This window comes from Falco cherrug, chromosome 6, assembly GCF_023634085.1.
Source record: "Falco cherrug isolate bFalChe1 chromosome 6, bFalChe1.pri, whole genome shotgun sequence".
NCBI lineage: Eukaryota > Metazoa > Chordata > Aves > Falconiformes > Falconidae > Falco > Falco cherrug.
Genome location: NC_073702.1, coordinates 67071129 through 67095919, shown reverse-complemented (window position 1 = coordinate 67095919; position 24791 = coordinate 67071129). Strand labels below are relative to the sequence as shown.

The 24791-nt window shown below is 40.5% G+C and overlaps 1 protein-coding gene across 3 annotated transcripts; it reads right to left on the bottom strand.

The window, feature by feature from the left end:
* Positions 1-219: 219 nt before the first annotated feature.
* On the bottom strand, positions 220-24760 carry RTN4IP1 (reticulon 4 interacting protein 1). Of its 3 annotated transcripts, none has more exons than XM_005445726.4 (9): positions 24395-24666; positions 22666-22817; positions 21800-21868; positions 21420-21544; positions 16171-16219; positions 14518-14654; positions 12097-12280; positions 10644-10736; positions 220-353 (listed from the first exon to the last, which is right to left on the bottom strand). In XM_005445726.4, exons 1-9 carry the CDS (start codon positions 24639-24641, stop codon positions 237-239), a joined length of 1173 nt encoding a protein of 390 aa, XP_005445783.2. In that variant the 5' UTR covers positions 24642-24666; the 3' UTR covers positions 220-236. The 3 variants fall into 3 exon arrangements, with proteins under 3 accessions (XP_005445783.2, XP_027670450.2, XP_014140923.2); XM_014285448.3 differs by lacking the exon at positions 220-353 and adding an exon at positions 9625-9905 and having other exon boundaries at positions 24395-24760; XM_027814649.2 differs by lacking the exons at positions 14518-14654; positions 16171-16219 and having other exon boundaries at positions 24395-24760.
* Positions 24761-24791: the final 31 nt, after the last annotated feature.

Here is a 24791-nt window from a genome sequence, read left to right as displayed (position 1 = left end):
ACTACATTCTTAGTATCGAAACACCTAAGGGACATTAATATTTCTTGTCAACATACTAACAGTTATTAACAGGCAGAGTATGAAGGAATCAAAAAGGCTCTTCTAAAACATTTTTTTTTTAATTTTGCATACTGTGTGAGCTTTTAAAGAAGAAATAGTTGCTATGTACCAACTCATGTTCAAGTGTAATTTACCAGTAAAGGACTGATGTGAGCAGAATAATGATTAGAGATACTTTATTTTTTACTAATTACATCAATCACTGTTTTCCCACGTGCATGTCCTCCTTCCAATTTCAGAAAGGCCTTTGGAACTTCAGAAAAAGAGAAGACTTGATCGATAACTGGTTGAATCTACAGAATAAAGAAAGTGTCATATTAGGAATAAAATAATGTATCTTCTTCACTCTTAGAAGCTGTATGAAGAAAGGGGGGATGTTTCTATATAGTATTTACGGCAGAAGTTGCCAAATGAGGTAGTCGCTAGCTTTTAACTTTTTTCCTGCATGCAGAAGGTCCCTGAAAGACTTCGTGCTGCTCTTTGCCCAAGTTTTGAAACACCTCTACTAGCACAATTTGGAGCCCTCACCTGGGACTCTTTTAACAATAAAGTTACCATGTAAGGCTGTAAGTCCCTTTAAAAGCTGACACTGTGGTTCAACTTTGTTGTTGAGAGCGATATGCTGGGGAAAAGGAAGAACATTTTTTTCCCCCTCGTCTTTCTCTGCTGGTTTTCTTGTTTAAACCCAAGGATTTTCAAAAGGTCAGATGTTTTAAAGGTGCTCATGATTCTAGTGCATCAGTACATGCCTCTGTATCCTTAAAAGACTTGGCCACAAATGAAGTACAAAAAAAGTCCACAAACATTTGTTGCTGAACCATTTAGACACACTTGAAAATTCAGCCACTGTGTATCCCAACAGGCATACATGATTAAGCCCATCTTGCATCGACTACAACATTAACGCTAAAATAGCAGAGTAGCCTTCTGGATTATTTTAATTTCTAATAATGAAGGTGAAACTACCCTACTCAGTCTACCCATTATTAAGGAGCCTGAAAACCCTATGAGCATTTTCTTTATAGACAGCATTGTCTGTACACTGAGGCAAAATAAATCCTAGTTGCTTCTGGAAAATACTTGCCTACTGTCAAGTTTTGAGTCAGCCTTGCAAAGGCCAGTATAAAATCTGTGTACAGAAAGACCTCCCAAAGCTCCTGCCTGCCCTGAGGTTGGTCTCCTTCCTTGGATCCGCTAACACAGCCCAGTGATCGGAGCAAAATATTAACAGTAGCTGATTCTGCAGCTAGCTCTTGCAGTGATGAAGATTTGAAATAACACAGATCCAAACACCCTATCTGCTGTGCTCGAAAAGGATCCTTGCTGGTTTTGTTACAGGAAAAGTATCTTCAGGCTTCACCCTCCCCCCTCCCCGAGCTACTAGCATGCACACACTGTTGTTGAATGCTCCAGAACTAGTAACCAACTGCCCTCTCCTGGTCGGACATGCACCTTGCTACATGGAAAAGCAACACCAACAGCAATAAGGATACAAACAATTCGCCAGCATCAGAACAGTGCCATCTCTCAAACGGCTTGCTTGCTTTTCACCACAAGGCAAGGGCTGGGTATTCAGACATGCTGCTTAAAAGGTGAATGTGCAGCATTACCAAGGAAAGGTTTTCATACGCACCTTCCAAGCAGCAGCACTGACCACCCAGCATCCTCCCCAACAGCACAACAAACGCAGTCTGGTGGTTGTCCGTGCTTATGTACATCTTTTTCTCAGTGCTCTGAATTTTATCTTTATTCGTACACAGTGCCTTACCTTGAAGTCTACTCATTGCACTACAATAACTAGATTTTGCTTATCTAACGGTAACCCAAGGCATCAATAATCTGTTACACTGCAGTGCCTCCTCATCTTGTCACTAGAGCCTCCTGGGTTTTTTTGTCAACACAAGCTCAGCAGTAGTGTGAAACTTTACATGGCAGAAAAGTAGGGAGGAGTGAATCCCCTCCAAAGAAAAACTCAGAATAAGCCAAAGTGTGCAAATAAATATATACACTATGTGCCTCAAACTTGCCATGCTGTGGGGTACAAGGCTGGGTAAATTCTTTTCCTTGTTCTACCAGGACAATCTCTGTTAACAAACCTTTAGCAAACTGAGTAGTAACGCACTAGAGAAGCCACAAAGATCCCGTGTAACCTTTCTGCTGCTCAACTAGGGAAGAAACGTTGGGCATGAACGATCAAGACAAAATCATGTTTGGTCAGCATCCAGCAGAGAATGGAAATGTCTCGGGCATCAGCAAAGTCAGGGACGTGGACCCAGGACAGCAAAAACACCGAGTAAGACAATAGCTTTGGGTAAACTGCAGCTGCTGTGACTTACCAGCAGGAGGAACATGCTGCTGGTCAGCAGTGACTGTTCTGAGGAAGACCAGCCCTTGCTTTCACAGCAGAAGCTTGGGGAAAAACTCGGTAACCTTGTTGAGCCACACACAAGTGCAACACTTGTACAAGTACTTACTGTTAATAGCAGTTCACTGAAGCACAGCTTTGTATGTAAGGAGAAAATAAAGGGAAAACCCCCCAGCAGCCTGCTGGAGCATGGACACATGACCCTAGCAGGGCAAGAGGCTGGGAGGGGGGAAAGGTATTCGGGGAAGAAAGCAGTGCAGCAGCACAAGGGGTGTGAAGCACAAGGGATTCCAGGGAAAGGCAGAAGTTAATTTCAAACACATACAGCAACTGATAAAAAACAGAGCAGGACACTTCAGTGTTCTGCTACCTGCAGTCATTTATTATAGATTGCAGCTGATAACCCTGACAGAATGAGGTATGTTATGTCCTCAGCCTATTAGGTAAAGTTCAAAGCATCGCATTTGAAAATTGGTGACACAGGGATTCAGAGGCACCCCAAATTCAGCCTCGCAGTTAAAAACACCATGTGTATTGCAGCCACCACACACTCAAAGCCCATCTGCTACATTGATGTAACCTCTAGCTCCATTTAAACACTGGCTTTAGGCAGTGCTATAGAGAGACATGAATACTAAATTGATGATCCTGAAAATCTAGAGCATTAAACATTTTATCTGGCTGGCTGGTCAGTCCCATTGTTTGACTAACCCTGAAAGGGCTGACCGTGTTGCAGCACAGTGATTCACTCAGCCTTTACCATAATCCACTGACTAAGATAAAATTTCTTCCTGTGAACAGACAAACAAGTAGGGGAGCGTCTGCTGTTTGTTGAATGTGTGATAATAAATGGAGATTAACTGGATAATAAAAACACTGCCTATTTACAACCACGCATCAGTTCCTTGCCAGAGGACACCTATTTGTTCAGGGAAAAGGGATTAAACTAAAGTCAGGGACAGAAAGGATTACACACACACGCGCGCGCATTGAAATGTTTATCTGAAAACAGATTGGGCCTGAAAGGTATTTTCTTCCTCTTCATTCTCTCCGATGCAGGTCATACTATAGAAATGAATCTCAGGTCTCTTGAAATGAACTCGTGTGTTTGGAAAAATAAAAAGAGTAATTGCTGATGCTGATTAAGGCCATCCTACATAGCGCACAGAAGTGGTATCCCAGCCAATCCGGCTTTGAACGCAGCAGGCAGTGAGCAGGCACGGGCAGGAGTTGACTGGTCAGCAGGAGCACCCTCCCGCTAATGGCAAATTCTAGACCACCCTTGGCAGTCCCCACTTCTGTGGTAGCAAAGACACAGTCTGAATATATCAGGAAGGGGACAAGCAAGAAAACATGAAGGAAGATGGGCTTTGACCGTTTATTAGCAACAAGTCACTCCGCTGAGTGAGGAGTGCTTCCTGCCGCTGGAGGGAGAGCTAGAGCCTTGAAATCCTCCGGAGAGAGACAACCAAACCTCAGAGGCCCTCGGAGCAAGCCTACTTCAAAGCAGAAAGGAACAGTCCTATCACTCCAAGGGCAATGACAGTGCATTGGCTCTCCCCCAGGTTTGTAAAGGATGGCGGTGTCAAAACCGCCGGGCAGCCTTGCTTTGCCGAGTGCCTCCCACCCAGCTGCCGCCTCCCACTGCACACACCCTACCTACACCTCGGTAAGCAGCCACAGGTCTGCTCATGGCTCGTGTACGTGCTTTGGAAAAGATACTTGCATATGCACAGAACAAAAGTTGCGACGTGCTCCACCAGATACCAAAATCCTCTTGGGGGCTTGTCGTGATGGGAAAGACCTGCTTGCCATTTGCACTAGCTGAGTTAGGAGATGTCTTCCTCCAGCAATTACCACCCACGCCCAGATGCAGTGTATGAGCACAAATGCAGAGCTTGATACTCTCCTTTGGCCTTCAGTGAGTCGCCCTTCAATGTCAACAAGAGACTTGAACAGAAGTCGTTACAAAGAATAGTCCCTGTCCTGATACTAAACACACTGTACTTTATTGCCATCTCATGGAAAAAAATGCTGGTTTGGGACACTGCTGCTTCTGTCATTTCTTCCCTCTAGCTGAGCATCTCCTTCTCTTCTGCACTCAAGTTCTATGCTCTTTGGGTCTCAATCCCACCCCTTCCTTCATCCTTCCTTCCCCTTAAAATGGCATGCAACAGCGTACGCTGAGCTTCATACTGCTTGCCAACATTAAGTTCTACAGTCAACCCTCACTGAAGACAAAGATTAAGGTTCTTACCTCCTGGAACAGCTGGCTCTGGTCCCATGTTGTATGGGTAGCTTTGCAACTATACAGTACTATGCTTTTGATTAAGCTGTTATTTCAGAAAATAGGCACTTTCATCTAAGAGCACATTAAAAAGACATCAGGTACATGGTATTTCTGGCTAAAGCGCCTACAGAAGTAAAAATGGTCCAGTCTCATACAGCCGTAAGATGAATGGTCCTGCATTAAGACACGGGAATGGAAGGCATGTGTCCTGGGGTCTACTCCCACAGTCATCTTAACAACAACTGTATTACCAGGTTTTTGTTTGTTTTCCAAGCCAAGGTTCATAATTTTACATCAAGCTTCTAACAGCAGCCCACAGGAACTCATGAGTATCATCTACAGTTATTAAAATGCTACAAGATAAATCCCAGTTAAGCAGGCTATCAGGCTATGGTCTGGAGTGTAGAAGCAGCTTTAAAAAAATATCCCTAGTTCCTTAATTAACAGCTTCTACAGAACACAATGAAGAGCAGTAAGAAACTGGAACGAGACCAGAATCGTAGTGTGTGCTAACCTAGACCAAGCTTAAATGAGTAGAAATGAGGAAGATCCTGGGTTTAGTTACCTACTAACCATGCTGAAAAACTATTAACTAAAGGAAAGAGCAATTCTTCTGGAATCCCTTAGCTGTCACGTTTAAAGTAGTTGTCCTGATATTTATGCTGGTAATTAAAGCAACCTGGGGCAATGCTACCATATAATTAAGACAGAACAAACTTTAGTACAGTTATGTATATATATATAAGTAAATATATTTATGTATGAAAGCATATTACATGTAAATATATTACATATATATTAGAAGAACAGATGAATGACCTGCATCTCCCCAGGTCTCAGCAAATCAAACTCAAAAAAGACAAGAGCTGTCTTGTCCCCACATTTCACCACTGTGCTGGACATAACATAATTCCATCCTACACTAGTGGACTAGCGCTCAGAACACTAGGACTGACTTTCTACAGAATATGCAATTACATCAGGTTGAGGAAACACATTTGATTAAGTACCTGGTATATGATGAAAATTTTCCAGACCTCATTGTGGTTTATGTGAATTTACATATACAAACCCTATCACCCCACGGTATGCAAAATTCCCATTAGTCGTCTTCACAGATGCTTTATGATATAATCACATAGCACTTTCATAAAGAGCATAAGCAAGATACTGTGTCCTGGAGGAAGAGGAGCAGATGTGTTTTAATAAAAATCACAGTGGTGATTTTTTTGGTGGCCGTGACAAAATGCAGATAGAGGTTCCTTTTGGAAGAGAAAGGACTGAACAGAGCTTTTGGCAACCTCTCCTTGATCAACATCTCTGGGTTCCAGCCAACCAACCTGGCAAGCAAAAGCACCGCAACAAGAAAACACAAAATTAAAAATTAAAAAAAAGTGCAAGCTTTGCAATTTAGCATGGAGAAAGACAGTCGCTGGAACAAGTGTGAGTGACTAAAGAGAGTGGGGAGGAGGACTGATCCCTAGTCAATTTAGACATTTAAGCACAGAATCACTATGCTAGGGTCCTTTTTCAGATAGGCAGAATAAAAGCTGGCACCACCCAAGGGCAAGTCACCTCAGGTACCTCAAGATATCTTAGCATAGCCATAAAGACAAAGACTGGAACTACTGCAGAGATGGCCACATGTAGAGATGCCAGGTTTGGAGAACATTCAAGGACTCCATATACTTTACATTAGCTGTTTGATATTCATACAGATGAAAGAAATCTGCAACAATTGTGCAACAAGGGCCAGGGAAAAAGTTACTTGCAGAACTGTAACAAGATGAATTGGAAGCCAATCAATACACAGGAGTTAGGATACAGAGTCAAAAAGCTGTGATAACCTATGCTAGCAGGAGGAATGTAAGCCATCTGAAATCATGGCCACCCAAACAACTCAAAACCCAAGTAATGTCAACGTGGATTACCATATCCATTTGTGTTATTTACTTGTGAAATAGCAAAGACTAGCAATAGAAAACAAGTGAATTCCACATTTTGACAGGGTATCTCAGAGCAAACAACCAACGGCAGATAAAGGGCATTAGCCCTCATTAGTAGATAGAGAAATTACAATAGCAAAAGGTTATGTGATTTGTACAGCACTGCACAGGAAGACAGCAGCAGGGCCAAAGAACAGTCAGCATCCTGTCCTCCAAAGCACAACAGCAGGTGCTAAGTCCAAAGAATCTAGCGTCTTCAGCAAAATGTATACACTACACAAAAATTACATTCATATAGGCATGCAATTGTTCTTCTTATGTATGCCTGTGCTGTAAGATTTATCTAGAAAGCAAACAACACAGAGAATGATCTATTCATTTCATGGTCGGAGACTCTACTTGTCCTTTAGCCTTCCTTCTGCAAAATCAACTTTCAGCCATCAGCCCATCTGATGCAACTCAGCTCTGAAGGAAAGAGTATTAAGCCACCAGAAATACTGCACACACACACCTGCACTGCATTTAAATAGCACTGATTTAAAATGAAAATTTCACATTGCTGTACGGCAGCATGTTAACCCACATCCTATCATGGTCCAGCAGAAATGTACAACATACTTAGTGCTCCCCCTTATCGCACTGAGTCTTTTGAGCCTGTCCTCTTCCATCAGGCTTTCTAAAAGGCAAAGTAAATGCTCAGTTATATGTTAAAGGCTTTCTACAAATATATGTAGTTACATGAGTCTGGTATATTTTCACCAAGGACTAAATGGCAGATCCTTAGAAAGGAGGAAAACGTTAAGCGAGCAGCAAAACCCAAGACTCTCAATGTTAAATCCACAACACTGACCACAAATACATCAAACCAATTCTTAACTAGCCTTGCAGTGATGATGCTGGCAGCAGAGACCAGTGACGATGCTTCAGCAGTGTGCCAGCAGACCTGTGTCCTGAACTGAAGGCTCTGTTGATTTCAGTTGTCCTAAGATGAAAACCTTGTAATTCACCAGGAACGTTCTGCCATGGAAAGAGATCCCCTGCTTCTGACATGTGCTTCACCAGCCAATTTGGTGGAGCTCAGGTAAAGCCAGTCCTTCCTGGCTTGTAATTAACTGGAGTTGAACCCACAACAGGGACTTCCCGGCAGTTTAGAAAGTAGCCAGCATCTCTAAAATTTGACAAGGAAATACTTGACTTTCTCCGTGCCCACTACTGCTGCAGCAGCCTCCCAGCCCCTTAGTCTCACAATAGTCTCTTTGCAAGATGCACAGTCGCAAGGCAGAGAAAAACAGCTCATACTGAAAATAGTTTTACAATCCCCAGAACTGAGCTGATGTGCAGGTAAATTACAAAAGGAAAATTAGTTTCCTTCCCTGTGCTACCAGCTCATCAAATCCTCTCCTTCTCCTCCCCGTGAAAAAAGGCTGTTAAAAGAACTCCTCATAGCTGCCATTTTGTAAATCTCTATCCCTTGCTACAAAGATCATCCATGTGAAAACCCAGTGTCTTTAACCAAAATGCCCTTTTTGCTTATTCTTTATCCACTGAAGGATTGAGAATCATTTTGCTTTTGCAAAGGAAAATGATGAACTGAAAATCTGTGTCGGCACAAAAGGACTAAAAGAAAAAACACTGGCAAATCGATACGATTTGTAAGTGCTTCAGGGGTGTGCTCTTCAAAGCTTCACTTACTGTAACATCATTTCTTTAAGCCATCAGCTCCTTTTAATTTCCTTTATTTAAATCCCCCCTCATGATTTACACTTTCCTGAAAAAAGCCTTTCAGTTTCTGGAGATCTCCAATTGCTTTCCTATTCATGCTTCATACAATCTCAAAATTAAAACACCTGTAACAGAAAAGACAATTCACTGAAATTTCAAAATAACGAAATCTGCATTATTCAAAACTGTATTCACTCAAAACTAAGAGTTCAGCTACATGAGCTCACTTTGCTAGCCTCCCCGAGTCTTCTTGCTATACTTTTACTGCTCTGTGTTTTTTACTTCTCACTTATTCTCTCCCATTCAAAACATAAACATTTCTTTTCACTTAGCTAAGGGAAATTATGATACGCTTCCTCCAGTAATTTTCTCCTGACTTTTTTCCCAAACACCTACTCTTCTGAATAGATGACCTGTCCATTTAGAAGAACTCTTGTGTCTAGACAATAAAGGTCATATTCTTGTTAACATCTGTCTAAATGGAACACACCTGGTGTTATAAAATACTGATGATAGCATGGGTGTTTACATTTTACAAAATAAAGTAAAATGCTGCTAGAATAATGACTATGCAGATAAACAAGTCTGCCATTATGACTTGTTTTTGCACAGAAAATTAAAGACCAAGCAAACACCTTTGTCCTATGATCATCTTACAACAAGAAGTACATCAGGACATTCATATATGTATGACATACATTTTAAATGGCATTACAGTTCACCTGTCCAGATTATTAGGCAAAGAACAGCCACTAAGCCCTCTCTCTATTGCATAAGCAGGTGCTTCCCGAGAGGCTTTTGTGGACATATTCTGCATTTGTTTTGCATACAAGGTAGAAGCAGAACAGAAAATAAGCTGTGTCTGGCTAAAAATCAGGACAAAAGGCAAGAACAAAAATAAAGGCATTTCTGTTTCTTAGAAAATTAGAATTTAGCAGAGTGATTGGATGGCATCACAGAATGAGGACCATCTTCTAGGGTTTCTTTCTTGACCATGGTATAACGCCTACAGCACTGGACATAATGCAGAGTGGTGCAAAGCTCTAACCAGGATCACACTTCACCACAGCTCATGCTGCTGCAGCCTCTGTTTATGAGCAGGTAACTTTTTAGGAAACACAGACTTCCCACTGGCTGTGTCAGCAGCACACTGGTTATGACAGAGGAATAGGAGTGGCTGAACTCAGGAAGATTTTTATTCTGATAGCATCACTGAGGTGGCAAATAGAAGCAATCAGGCCTTAAGTATGACAACAATTTATTTACTCTTCTCCAAACTCTGGAACACAATGCATAGCAAAAAAGGGGAACAGCACTCAGAGAGATCTACATTTTACTAATACGCACAAATTTAGAGCACAGATGACCTGACAGTTCACATACTGGAATTACTAGCAGTCATGGCAGACTCTGCTTCCTCTTGTTTCGGTACCACATAGAAAGATGAACAGCAGTTGTCAATATTCTCTACTCTGGGAATTTTGGCAACACGAAATTATCCAGAAGAGGACACTGCCAGGACCTACAGCACCACACAATCCAATAAACAGGCAATCAGCTGCTCACTCTCGCACACATTTTGTAACAAGCTCATAAATCTGAAAAGATCAGAAAAACAGTAACCTGTCACTTTATGCCTTTCCCCAAGTCCACTTGAGATTCCCCGAAAGCTTAGGAACACTCACAATATTCCAAGTCACTGTGCTGAACTAGCACAAACACTATACTCTGAAGCACTGAAATAACGAAACACAAGATTCTTGTCACCGCTCTACCAATGCAGATCATCTGTGACCTGCAAACCTGAACATTCTAGTTCTGTGCACAATTACGGGCAGGACTCCTGATCATCCAGGCTAAGCAAGTTTGCATGTGCAGATACACAGTCATGTTCCATCTGACCAAATGAAACAAATAAGGCCTCTTAAAACATACAATTTTCAACACCAGAGTTCGTGCTAAATAATTTCCACTGGCAAAAATAAACTACCACTGGACATTCTTTCCTCATAACTTAGTAAACTTTGTTTCTAGAAACAGGTTGGATGGAGAGGGAGAAGGCAGAACAGTCTTAAGGATTACAAACTCCTAAATTCCATGCAAACGGCAGAAGTTAGAAGCTGGAGCAAGTCAATTCTTCAGTAGTTTTCCTCACTGTGACTCTCATAACATTTTACTCCCTAACTGTGAACGACACCATTTTTGACGTAAAACAGCACCTCCTTCAGCACAAATACCCAAATAACCATTACTGACATACCTTTCCAGAATCAACTAGTTCTGCTATTTCATCCAAACTTGGACCACTTGGCATAAAAAATGCCCACCGATAATGGACTCCTTTAAAGAGATGCTGCAAGAAAAATCACAAATATATTAAAAAATTGTAAGACAAAACTGGAAAGGGAACTTAAATTAATACCAGAAACACTAGAGAAGTAACTTAAAGGAAAAGACACAGAAATTATATGCTAATGTCTGGGAAAAAATGTCACCTAAGCATGGATTATATGTACAGACAGGGATGTTGTATTACCACAATAGGATCAGGGTGAATTGTGTGTCCAATTGCACAAGTCAGTTTCTTGAGAAAACAAACACCTGCCTCCTCAGCTAGAAACAGCATTATTTGTTACATAAGAGGGAAACGGTGTTACATGTTTACACACATTCACAAAGGAGGTGAAATAAACCCAGCAATGTGACATTTAGAACCTTCCACCTCAGTGTCAGTGATTAAACTTTCCACCATCACATCTTCCAAAGTCATCACCGTCCAATGACAGGTGGCAGCTTACATGAAAAGCATTTTGGGAAGATCTCACAAGCACAAGTCAAGAGCCCCTCCTCTAGGTAAGTCATTACAGGAATAAGAGCCATCATCTGCCAGAGAGAGATTATTTTTTAATGCATGGCATACAATGTTCCTCATCATGGAAACATGCACGCTGAGAAACAGTATCGCATTATTTCTTCCCAGCCTTTTCATTTTGTTTTCAAGCTTTCCTTTGAAAGTATTGGTGCAGGACTTAGAATCTCATTCAACCATGCCATTACAGGAATACCATAGCAACTGCTTGAAAAGCATTCATCTGGACAGCAAGTACACATGTTGAGAGAAGAAAAAGAAAAGTTCTAAAAAGCCTCACTGATCTGGCCACTGGCAGAACGTTTTAAGATCCACTCATGAAAAATCAGTATCACCATCCAGACACATGAACATGAAAGAGATGAAAGACTTTCTAGCCACCCTCAACCGCTTCTATTACTCTCTTGTGCTGGAATAGGATGAAGAGAATCAGTCATGGAACGATGTTTTGAGAGAAAGGCTGACCAGCCTAAAGCAAGTAGCAAAATTACCCTCACTTCAATGAGGCAGGGATTTGCTCTGCTTACTATGAAACACGAGCTGTCAGCAGGACTCACTAGGGAGGCCATATGGAAAAGGCCACAATGAAAAGCACAATAAGGAATAAAAACTTCAAAGCACAGCACCCCAGACTACCACATACGCCCATCAGCACAACCCCAACACATATTTTTTTTCAGTGCAAGAAAGAAGGGAAGAATAAAAATGCATCTGAAGTATACTTAATGTACGAGGAAAATACACCAGGATGCCTCTACATGAGCCGCACGACTATCATCCAAGCCACGAAGGAAGCTACTAGAGTAATACATGATATTAAAGTATGTAGGATTTTGTCAAATACCTTTACGGTTTTGGAACCAACAGTGACTCCTGTTTGTAACATGCCATCTGCCACTCCAAGTTTGTCCATATTGATCAGGAAAGGTGTCACTAAGGTAACGTATGTTGCTCCTGACCATTTCTTCAGGAGATCTAGAGCCCAATTCTCAGTGGATCCACCAACATTATCTAGGATGAAATCAAATCTGCAGACATGCAAACACAGGTTTAAAATCACGATATGGGAAAAATAATTTCATCATAATTAAGCTAATTCATATCAGAAACTGGCTACAAGTTCACATTTTTACATGTCACCGCAATGCAATAAAACAATCTCCCTGCAGGACAGTGGCAAGAAAGTCCCAAGACCAGCTAAATCCCAGCTTTATTCCAAGACCAGCTAAATCCCAGCTTTATTGTACAATGAGTGTTACAGGTTATTGCCCATTCATGGCACAGCAGTCACAGGCTATTTAGATAACTTAAACTGCAAAACACAGTCTTAGACACCCAACTACATTCTCCACTTGCTTAAAGCTACCTAGAGCTCTCTCTCTTCAGCCTTCCCACTGAGACTACTGGAACCATCCTGAGGTCTGGTCCTAGCATTGAACAATGTGCATGTCAGTAGTAGTCTGGACTCACACCCTGACTAGGAACATCTCCTGTACATGCTGTACTCATGTGAAAGTTAGTTCCAGTGGCCAAAGTTACACAAATAAATTACTCTACTAACATTTATCTTCTTGCATCTTTTCTGAGACCCAATTCTAAACATGTACTTCTAAAAAGTTTTTTTTTTACCATCTTATTTGTTTTGGGGCCACTTCACCTCTACTGACAGCTCTTTTCTTTGCATCTACCTGTTCAACATAGAACCCAATAATGCAAAAGGTCTAAAACCTTCCCTCCATGGAATAAGTACATGTAGCCTCTGGCAACGAGCCAGTGTTTCAGCATTCGTTTTCATTATCCCAGCAGAGTTTCAGCATTCATTCCCATTATCCCAGCACGTAAGCCTGTAAAGGCTGAATAGGGCAACAGAGAGCTATGCACCTATTCTGTCAGATGCACAGCTCATTCTCATTTTGATCTGTACACTTCCAGCAATCTCCAGATTGCAACAGATATGTATATACACATACAACTATCTAAATAACCTACAAACAAGAGGGAAAATACTTTATGCAAATTAAATAGAAAAGTTCTCTCTGGAAAGACAGTTTTCCTACCCATCCTCTAAGGATGTGGCTTCATGTAAAAGTTCAGTCAACCTAACAGTTAGCTGCCAACAAGAGAAATTAAAATAATGAAAATTAATGCTCCAGGAAAAACTAACTCACTATAGGGTCTGAAGAGTCAGTACAACTGAAAAGGGGAGGGAAGTAGGAACATCACTCTCAGTACACCTGACTGATCAGCTTAGCTATATCATAAAACTGCACCCTAGGACAGTGCTGCTGTATCTCCTAAAAAGTCACTTGCTAGAATGGGCCTTTAGCATTTAAGGTTTTGAATTGCACAAGGCAAATTTAGCACTGCTTGCAAACTATTAAGTTAGTTACTGCACATCCTGCCCATGCAGACATTACCAGTACCCTCACAGCTGACCTCAGGCCTGGTGATGATCACAGGATAGTTAAACAGCCTTCTTAGCACAGTTATCAGTCAGATTCTTTCATAGACTGAACAGCTTCGATTTCCCCTCCCAGAAAGTTAACTCAATCTAGCTAAAAAGACTAGTGTAAATACCATATTCAAATACAAGTCATGGTAAACTAAGTTTAAAGAGATGGAAAGATTACAAAAGTAAAAAAGACTTCAGTTCTACAGTACCCCCCCAAGCTAGTTTAAACATAACTGCTGTGACAAGATAAGCGCGACTGTTTATCAGAGGCAACCATACTCAGTGTTACAGAAATTTACTCCAGTTGAGTTCACAGTGGCTAAAGACCTTCAGGCACGTTGTTTAACTGCTTCATAACATAGTCCTTCCCTCTAGAAGGTCAACTGTACTATTTACTAACCTCACACAGGATTTTCTGAGACTTATTTTAACTTACTCATGCTTTGTAAAGGCTCCAAGATCCTTTGATGGAAGTGGACAAAACGTTCAAATCACAGTCATTGAAGAGAAGCACGTGAAAGTGAGCTTGCTTCCACAAGCCCAATTAACCGGCTTAGTCTTACAGTGACATCTGTGATTTGGATACTCACTTGGCAAATCGCATTCAAAAAGGGCTGGGATGAATTTGCTTTACAAAGTCTAGCTTTAGAAAACAGGGAGCGGGGAGACACACACAGGACGGGACCAAAAAAGAAAAAGAAAAAAAGAAAGGAAAAAAAAGGGAGTTCTGATAGACTGAAATCAAGCAATGAAAAGGCAAAAGGTCTGACCGCCAACTCCTTCATCTCAGTATTAAGCAACACGAACACGTACAAGGGTAATGTTTTAAGTTGCTGTTCCAGATTTCCAGATTTGTAATCAATCACATCATCTGCTCCAAGCTTTTTCATCAGTGTGCTGGCATCATGAGAACAAACTGCTGTCACATGAGCACCCCAGGCCTTCACTAGCTAAAAAAAAGTATAAAAAACAAAAGAAGTCCGAAGTTTAAAATATAGTGAAACCTTAAGAACAACTTAAAAAGCCAAAGCATCGTCATAGTTATATAATAAATGAGCACCTTTAGTAAGGAGTGGGGAGACAGTGCTCCAACATGGGGTAACTTGTCACACATGCCACTGACAAACAAGGGTTACAATTTATCAACTTTTATGGAGTTTTTGGGGAGGGAGGAGTTGGCGTGGAGGAAGGAGGGTGGGTTTTTAATGCCACTTACAGATATCAGGTCTCAGGATAAATAAGCCTTCAAATAAAATATTCAGTTTGTCATCTAAATCTGCAAGCTAAATGTATACCAAGAGGTACTGTCCAAATTACCCATCTACAAAACTGTCACTAGATCAGCCATTAAATATTTTTAAATACCTGCTCATGAAGTATTTCATATATCTGTCTCACTGTAAATAGCTTAAATATTAATAACAAGAAAAAGGAGGAAGTCATCTTTGATTTATCACAGGAAGAACATGAGGTTATCTCCTACTCCAAAAGCTATACCAAAGTAAAGGATTTTTGCTAGTTATTTATCTTTTCTGTAATATAATTTTTCATTTACAGTAATCTTTATTTACATTTATTCCAGATTAATTAGTTTACTCAGGACTAATCAAGTAGAAATTGCAACTAGTCAGTGCCTGGTCAGCCTTTCATACTGATCTAATTTAGTCACCTGCTTTATCAAGGATCAGGCAAATAGCATACCACTAAAAATTCTCCCCTAAGTCTGTTTAAAACCACTACATTTATGGTCTAGTAACATGAAACACAGTGACACAATCACACAACTTCTATATTTTTTTCATATTCTCAAGAGAAACATGTTTCAGCATGAGACAACACTGATTAGAAACAAAATACCCAAATTAAATGACAGCATGAAAAGAGGATGGTCCACAATTAATGGATCACTCAAAGAGCATGTTGACTCTCCAAAGTTTAGAACTACTGGAGTGAAGACAGACAAAAGGGCAGCAGGGCAAAGACCGTGAGGGAAAATTAATCTAAGCCACTGTGCTTTACATACACTGCACATAAAAGCTTGCTGCCCCTCTTATCATTTGACCACCTACAACCGTCAGGTAATGATACATTCGCTATCAGTTTTTCTACTCATACACCAAGTTCTTTTCATATTTATGCAACAGAGCTGACTGAAAGGATAAGGAAAACAGGCTACACACTTCAAGTTACACCTATCGGAGATTTCCTTCACCCAAACGGTTAAATGCAATCTTTCACCACCTATGCTCACAACTTGTTTCTTTCTAAGTACCTGCTTCCTACTTTAAACTAATACAATGTAATAAATGAAAAGCAATAAGACTGAAAATATTTCACTTCTGGAAATATCAGACAGACCAATCAGTAACTTGCTATTTCACTATTCCTTCCCTCAATCCCCTTCCATTTTTTTCTTTTACATAGAATAATTTGAAGATGAATTCTCAGCATGCTGGTTTATATTACCTGTATAGCGAATGTACCGACTCCTCCTGAAGCTCCTAATATTAATACTCTGTAAGAAAAAATTAAAATGTATTAAATAGTTCTTTAAATAAACTCTACAGTAACTATGTATTCTAATGCTTCCAATACACATCTGACACCCAATTATTTCAAGCAAAAGACCGTATTTATCATTCCATGTTACTTTGAGGTTAACTCTTCAGATAGCCATAATGTGACTTAACATTGCTGATCACGCTTCCTGTCCCAAGAGTGTAATCACAGCACAGCCAAAGAGACTTCCTTGTATGTGCTTTCCACTAATCCAGGCAGTGGAACTGTCAGGCAGTAACCTTTATCACCCAAACCCCTCTGTCCTCATTTCCCCAAACTTAATTGCTTAGTTTGGGACAAAATCAGTTAAGAGACTCCACCTCCCAGACTCCAGTGTCATATCTCTAAAAGAAAAAAATTGGATTCACCAACACTTTACACAAATTGGTGTTATCTAAGAGAAAAAAATAGTTTACCATCACTAGGGAGATTCAGAACTTCAGAATATATGGAACATAATTTTCCCATATTGCATCATATTTATCTAAAAGAAAGATAAAAATGCGATGAAGTAGCCTCACCGTAAACAAGTTCTATTAAATTAACGTATCTGTTTTTTTCTTTAGAAAAAAGGCAGAAGATTTTTTTCTAGTTCACACATCTCAACAAGACCCTGTAAATGCCAGGTTGTGGAAACAAACTGGCACACAAGCAAGAAAGTGAAATACTAGCAAGTGAGAGTTTATTTTAACTGAACACACTATCCTAAATTTCGTAAAAATGATTGCAAGTTTAGTTGTGTGAGAACCTTACTGCTAGCAGCTTAATTGCTATTCAAAATTTTCATCTGGATACTTTACTAAATAACTAAACTTCAGAAAGTAAATTAGTAAGAAAGCCTCACTGCTGAAATTACAAAAAGGGCTTGGACTTTGAACTCATTTGCTAATTCTGGGACAAAAGGAAGATCCAAGATGAAGTCTTGGCATAGGATTGGAGAACATCATGTTTCTCAGAACTTCCATTTGCCAGAAAAATTTCAGTATCTTCAGAAGCTGGTGATGTTCGTGTTTTAAATCTCACTGTGCTGGATGTTGAAGGAAATTGCTTTTAACAGTGCAAAATTATAATACACATTCTGGAACCTCAGTTTAAAAAAGTTCTTTGAAGTAACCTAAGAGACTTGGCTTTGGTCACAGTATCCATTTTAAAATGCTTCCTCTTTGGTAACTGATCAGATTCTATTCCCTCCTTATTTCACTGATCCAAGCCGCAAAATTCAGATTAAGAATGTGAAACCACAATGCCTGCAGCTTTTAAATCTGCCAAAACACACATATCCTCAGAACCATGCTTCTAACAACAGATGCCTGAAGAAACATTCATATTTAGATTTTATTATACTTGAAAAGGCGCAGGGATGCCACACTCAAGATACTAGATTAAGCCCATCTTTATGCTTACAAAGCACAGTCACAACCAACTCCTTTCAAAAAAATCTTGTCAAACCGCCTTTCCAATTTCACTCCTTGCTCAAATGGCATTTATTCCACTACAAATTTTGGAGAAAGCTGTCATTTTAAAATGTACAGTTTTGCTCAGGGATTTAGGTACCATCTCCAGTTCTGGGGAGCTGCTTGGCTAGGACTTTTCCTTTTCTCTTTCAACAAAAGCCCTTGAGATTCTTCAGGTGGAAATATTTTCTAGATTTGATTTGTTCCTATGTTATACATGGGCTATTTTCTACCAAACCTTCTACTTATTGAAACTCTCTCCATACGTTGTGTCTTCAAGTAAGCTTTTCTGTGCAGACACAGTTTGCCTCTGAAGCAGAGATCCATGTGCCACAGCTCAACAGATGAGCATTTTTACAGCACTGAGGACAGCAAGACATGTTGTTTGGCACAACACAAGGAAGTGGGGAAGCGTTTGAAGGTGCAGAACCTGTTAGAACAGTAACGAAGGACCACGTATGGTGGAAAGTGCCAAAGCAGGCAGTTTTATTTGCATTGCCTCGGGAAAACACAGCCAGGAGAAAACATATCAGAGAAACTACTGTTCCACTGCAAAGGTGAGCTCAGGAGAAAACTAACACAAGCGTGTGCACAAGGGAACAAACTAATGAATTATTTGATGTGAACAGAGATCCAAGAGAACCAATTTTCTCAAAAGAACAAAACAAACGTTCATACCGCAGGCTTTTGCTCCTGTCTGACAGAGGCACATAATTCAAGCCAGCATTCACCAAGCCCCATCTGAGGCTCTAGCAGTTCAAATGATCAGTCAGCAGATCTCTCCAGATGAGCATACCATGGGATTTGAGAGTTTAGCCCTTGTCCCTGGGCCCTGCTTCAAACTATGGTGTGGTCAGAAACCGGCAACAGAGGGTCAGGACTTGTTTCAGCTGTGTGTCCACCCCACAAAAGACACAGGGGGTAGGGAGTGGGTGTATAGATCTAGGACTAATATTTTCTCCAGATTATAAACAACTAACAATTTCCAGTGATTCTGCTACATTGTAAATAAAAAATATTACACTTACTGAATGTCTCAATTATATATATATATAAAACTCATTCCATTTGATTATGCCAATGAAAAGTCCTTGAGATTTATTCCTGTATCAAGAAGCATTTACCCTATCAAGAAGCTTTACAACCTACACTCACTTCGTACTTCTCAACAGATAAAATGATGAAATAACACACACACTTTGAAGAAAAATATTTTCTTGGGGTATATCATTCAAATTTTCATTGAAACAATATAAACCAGGAGCGTACATTTCATAGCTTACAGTAACAGAATTCAGCATCTCTCCCCAGCATACTTAAACGTATAAAATATTGACTGCATTTATATAAACCACCTTTACTTAATATTAAACATTTTCAAGAACTCCTCAAATTGTCAGGTTTGGTTTTATCATGTTTTTTGTGAATACAGCAAGCGAGATATTTAACAGCTACTGTTGAACAAGCACAGCCCCTCTTTCTACTGAAACAGGACACGGGCACATATAAGAAGCTCTCCAGGTATTGTCCACAGGGAACTTCAAAACAACAGAGTCATTCTGAACATTTTGGATAACAAGAATATTCACTTTTAGCTTGTGCAAGAATATCAACATAAATAGCGGTATAGGATAAAAGTTATGGAGAAACAACTGGAGCCAGCGAAGCAGGAGACATCACGAACAATGTGAGCACACTTCTGGTAACTTGTAAAAATAAAATCTGTGACAAGTGTGTGCAGATGCAACAGATACTCTTAGCAATTAAACATACACTCAGATGTTGGACTGTTCAGGAGATTTTCTGGTTAGCCCACCCATCCATCTTAAAAGAGGCAAAGAAAACAATACACACTAACCGAAAAATCTCGCTATTTCTAAGATGTCTTAACACTGCAATGAAGTGTCAGTGAAGTAGCTTTCATCAAGGAATACAGCTGCTGTTTCAAAATAAGACATACTCTTGTGTGTATATGCACCCTTTTACATAGCTATTTATATACACCTACAGGAGACAAAAAGATCAACATAAAATCACGTATGTAGGTAACTTCTTACCAAACATTAAATTATTTCAAGAAATTAAGAAACATTACAAAAATTCTTGTATTTTGAAATTATTGCTCTGAGAGAGTAATGTAAAGTTCACAGAATATACCTTTGCACAGCCTCTTCAATGTATTTTATGTATTTTCCTATAAAAAATTTTTCAGGGGAAAAAAGCTACCATCATGTAAGTCATTCTCTGCCGTTTTTACAATTCAAAACTTCTAGATGGGAAACATCATAATTTTACAAGTACATTAATTTTTTTTTTTGCTGACAGAGTAATTAAATATTTATTGGGAACATAAATGTTAAGTGTAAAGACACAATATAAATGCAGTTTGAATTTAACTTTTAACAATCTAAACACTTACCTGAAGATTGGGAAGATACTTTAAACAACACTAGCCTACCAACATGTATCTTCAGGTTAATTCTATTTACACGTGAAAGTTAAGATAATAAAAAAAGTCTAAAACTGAAAAATAAAAAGGCAGGCAATGTATCAAGAATTTTATCACTAGCTGGAAGTTAATTTCAATGACAACTCTTTGAAACTGGTTTAAATTTTGCAATTTCATTTTCTCAAAACATCGTTTCTCTTTAAAACCAACAATTACTTGATATTTTTATGATGGAATTTACCATGATGTATGAACCACCACTCACTCAAATACCTTTCGAAGATGCGGGTGAAGAATTTCAATAAATCTACTGTCCTTTGCAATGTGTTGCATTACAACAGGTACATCCAAGATAAGAGGTCAGGCACCTGGATTCCTACTGTCCAATGGTTACTTTATGACCTAAATTTTTAGTGCAGCATCGTAATTTTAATGATTATTTTTCAATTCCGGTATTCTCACTTTTGCCTTTCTTTCCATTCTGAACACTTTGCTATTTACACAAACATTCAAAGGCCAAAGTAAGTGCAAATTTCAATTATCAGAACAAAAATGGTATCTGCTCCAATCTTTCAATGCATTTTTCCTCTTCTGCCCTCCATCTGCCATTGTCAGATTAACAGGCTGATAAACAAAGCCAATTTTTCTATTTGATTTGGCTGCCGGTCTTGCATGTTTCCCTCTTCTCTTCTGCATTCCTGACCCCATCAAAGTTCTGGCCTACAGGTCAAATGGGACCCAGTCACCTGCTCTTTTTTTTTTTAAAAAAAAGCTGGAAAACCAGTCTGTTCCAAATAGCCCGCACATGCAGGAACTGAATGAACCACACCTCTGTGGTTGAGAGGGCTTTTTGTGAGATGCCAGAATAGCTCAGAGAGGGTATTATATTTGGATACCTGTCCTAGTAGGCAAAAAGGCAAACTCGCTATGAATTCCTAGATACCATCCGTACATTCTTTATATAGTCCCATGCATTAGATATACATTGGGCTACCTCTATATAGTCGCTATATAGAGGAAGCAAGCAGCAAGTGACTAGGTACACTTACTTCAGTTAGGGTCCTCGTCAGAGGCTCCCTCTAAAGAAGCCTCTCTCTCAGCAGTTGTATAGATTGAACCTAATACCTTCAGGCCAGCTGATTTTGTGAATGTCATGGTATAACAGTCCTCATCACTGCTGGACATGTCTTAGAAGCAGGTAGTCAGTATAAAAACGAAACACTTAAGTTTTAGCACAAGAACTATTTACTTACCTTTTCCCACTACAATTACTTTGGTTTAGTCCTCCAACTTGGTTAACTGCAGACCATGCTGTGAGACCTACATATGGCAAGGAGGCAGCTTCTGTGTGACTGAGACACTTTGGCTTGAAAGACACCTGAAAATCAAATCAATCATATCTAAGTCACATGGAAGATCCTATGTGACACTGAAATATTTAGACAAGCTTTACTGAATTGCAGATTGTGTATTCCACATTTTCAATTTTAATTTTAATGACTATTTTAATAACTAGCTGGAGTCTAAAACAATTCAAGCACTAATAAATAAACAGTTACTTAGACATTAAAGAAAACAAATGCCAATCTTTACAATTTTGGTTTTCTGTCCACCACATTTTTTGAATGTTTACCTCGTTTCCACTAGCTACCACAAATTCTGACAGAGTGCCCTGTTTCCACGGAGGAATTGCTGCCCACACCTAAAACCAAACAGAAAACAACTATCAATTTTTGTGACTTTCTGCATGATTGTACCTACACGAAAAGTTTTCTTCATTACAGAAATCTTTTTTTCAATTTGCAGAAGTCTTCACTATGATTTATCAGAAACCAGTTTTAGCTTACTGTTTACGGAAAAAACATCAGAAGACCAAATGGACTGCAGAACTATGTAAATAAACTGTACCATACTGTGTATAAGACATAATTTTTCAATAACCCCAAAATACTTCCATGACAGGAAAGCCCAGACTGGAGGGGATGAGGCAGGGAGAAAATCAGATTTACTGTACTAGAACTGGTAAAATGTGAAAGCTATTGGTAAATGTGAAAGCAGACATCATCATGATTTATGTGGGGACTCACAAAGTGGATGCCACAGTTCCTATCCTAACTAAGTTACACAAGAAAAAAACCCAACTAATCCCTTCCTGTTAGAATTCTATCTTCAGTCAAAAATGAAGCAGCATCTTGAATATGCACTTATAAATAAATACAGTACTCCCTTGCCCCCACTGAAAGGGACAGAAACCTAAAAAAACAGAAGGGAAATTAACTTGTAGAAGGAGGTCTGGAAGAGACCATGTTTTTCAGAGAAAAAAGGTACAGAAGAAAGCATTCTAGGAATTTACTGCCAGATAGGCCTCATTCAGAGTTCAATAATATTAAAAAAAAAAATCTAAAGAGGAAAATGAAAGCTGAACATCTCATAGTACCTTGTAACTATACACTTTAGAAAAAAAAAAAAAAAAAAAAAAGAAGAAATTGGTGATATCACCTCATCTCCGGGTTTGAAATAAGACACATTCAGTCCACATTCCATAACAACACCAGAGACATCTCGACCAAGTGTTAGTGGAAATTCAGTATCCATGCTTTTGAGTTTCAGGGGATCCCGCTTCATATTTAATGCAGTTGCACCATAACCACCTGCAAAACATGAAGCATGACATACCATACTGAGCATTCATTATTAACTGGATAATTCCAATTAGAAGCATTGTGTTTACTTAATATGCCTCACTTCTGTTGTAACTTAAGCATGCAAAAAATCTGCAATATTTCATACTTTTACAGATTTTACAAATAAAGAGCAAATCTTATTCTGGCTTATTTGTCCATGAAATAGCTCTCCATTAGGAAAACATTTTGTATGTGATAACACTGTCAGAAATTCTAAGTCGTCCACTGGAAATGCTGAATATGCTCCATTTTCCAACAGCATCACATGACTACAAATTCAAAAGTCATCCAAGCTTTCAATTTGTCTTTTCAAATAAAGTACTGTAAAAAGCAATGTGAACGTCATTGTAAAACATACTAAGGCACATCTCCCTAGTAATAGCTAAATGCTGCTGTCAGAATTGCCCATCTAGTAACTCTGCGCGGCCTAAAAACAGTCTATGTTCAGGCATGTATGCCTGACAAGTCTGCCTTGGTGCCCTACTATGCTAGAAAGCACTTTAATACTGAGAAGAAACAGACACAAAAGCAGGATGAAAATGTAGTTTCTTCCAAATACTTTTACACTGACTCAAAACAGTAGTTAAAGCCCAGCAGTACAAGTGGGTTGCTCAACAGCAATCCTCAGATAGCAGATGTCCCATAATCAAACCCCAACTATACACCAAGATTTTTTTAAAATCCATTTATTAGAGACCAAAACCACAAATTATGGCTCTGTCAGCAGGCTTCCTGCAGATACCTCTGCATATGCTACTGAATCTGGTTTGACATGCAAGACCACTTCTCCACATGAAATATAAGGTCTTCTACAACTTTTTCTTGTTGTTCCAAACCTTGAAACCAAGGAAAAAAAAATGATTAAAGGTGTCAAATACAAAGAGTTGGTCACTGAAAAATACAGATTTCCTGGACAAGATGACATCAGGTACCCAGATGCCAATTCAGGAAGAAAGGGCACGTCAACTAACAACATGGTTTGGATTAAGTTGCTCGTGTCAACTTTGTGGCAACTTTGACCTTCAGCCCCATCCACCTCAGAGGGAAATCCAGCACCTCTTGGGGGGGTGGGAGGAGGTGGAATGCGACACCTTGGAAGAGCTAGGCTCTTGGTCCAGAGAGTGCCACCACCCAGATGGTGGGGATGGGGTAGAAGGTCAGGAAATACCCCCGCCCCCCACGGCTATACTATTCGCAAAAGGAAGCTGACCTGTGAGCTGCAAGCCTGCGGAGGCCGGCACTTAGTCACTCAGGTTAAAAGCTTAGCCCTGCAACACACATACTCGCCTTCAGAAAGGCAATGGCTTTTGTACCATTCTTCCCTAAGAACCTGAAAAAAATAGTTTCGAGAAGGCGGTTTCCCACAGGGCTCGGGGCAGCAGGTGCTTTGAAGCGGCCCTCTGGACCCTGCCGAGGTGCCCACCGGGGCAGGCCGCTGGCGTCGCCTGTGCCGGGGCGGAGGCCGGGGCCCTGTGGGCGCCTCAGCCCACACACCCCCTGCCATCGCGCCAGGCGAGCCCCGGCCGCTCGGCCTCGGCACTTACTTCTCATGCTAAGGTCGATGGGGTTCAGGCTCGCAGCGTGAACCTTAATGATGACCTCGTTCGGGAAGTTTATGGTGGGGAACACCATGTTCCTGGTGAAGCGCAGCACGTCGTTAGGGCCGTACCGGTCTATGACCCAGGAGGGCATGGCGGAGGGCGCCCGCGGAGAGGCGCGGAGGCCGCGGGACGGCGGCGACCCGACAGCCCCACGCAGCGCCCGCCCGCTCACCGCCCCCCGCGACAGCATGGCCGGGCAGCCGGGCCGGGCCGCGCAGCCGGCGCCCGCGGGAACAGCCCGGGACGCGGCGCTCCCGCTCGCCTCCGCGCTCAGCCCCGGAGGCCCGGCCCGGCCGGCGCTGCCTGCCCTCCGCCCTCGCCCCGCAGGCACCCCCAGCCA

What these genes read in the sequence shown, in the direction of transcription:
- RTN4IP1 (XM_005445726.4), bottom strand. Translation starts at nt 24,641, where the DNA reads ATGCTGTCGCGGGGGGCGGTGAGCGGGCGGGCGCTGCGTGGGGCTGTC. An exon ending in ATTTCAAACCCGGAGATGAG is followed by an intron (nt 21,869 to 22,665) that starts GTGATATCACCA and finishes GTTTGGTTTTAG; the next exon opens with GTGTGGGCAGCAATTCCTCC. An exon ending in CAACTTAAAACATTACCCTT is followed by an intron (nt 12,281 to 14,517) that starts GTACGTGTTCGT and finishes GCATGTCTGCAG; the next exon opens with ATTTGATTTCATCCTAGATA.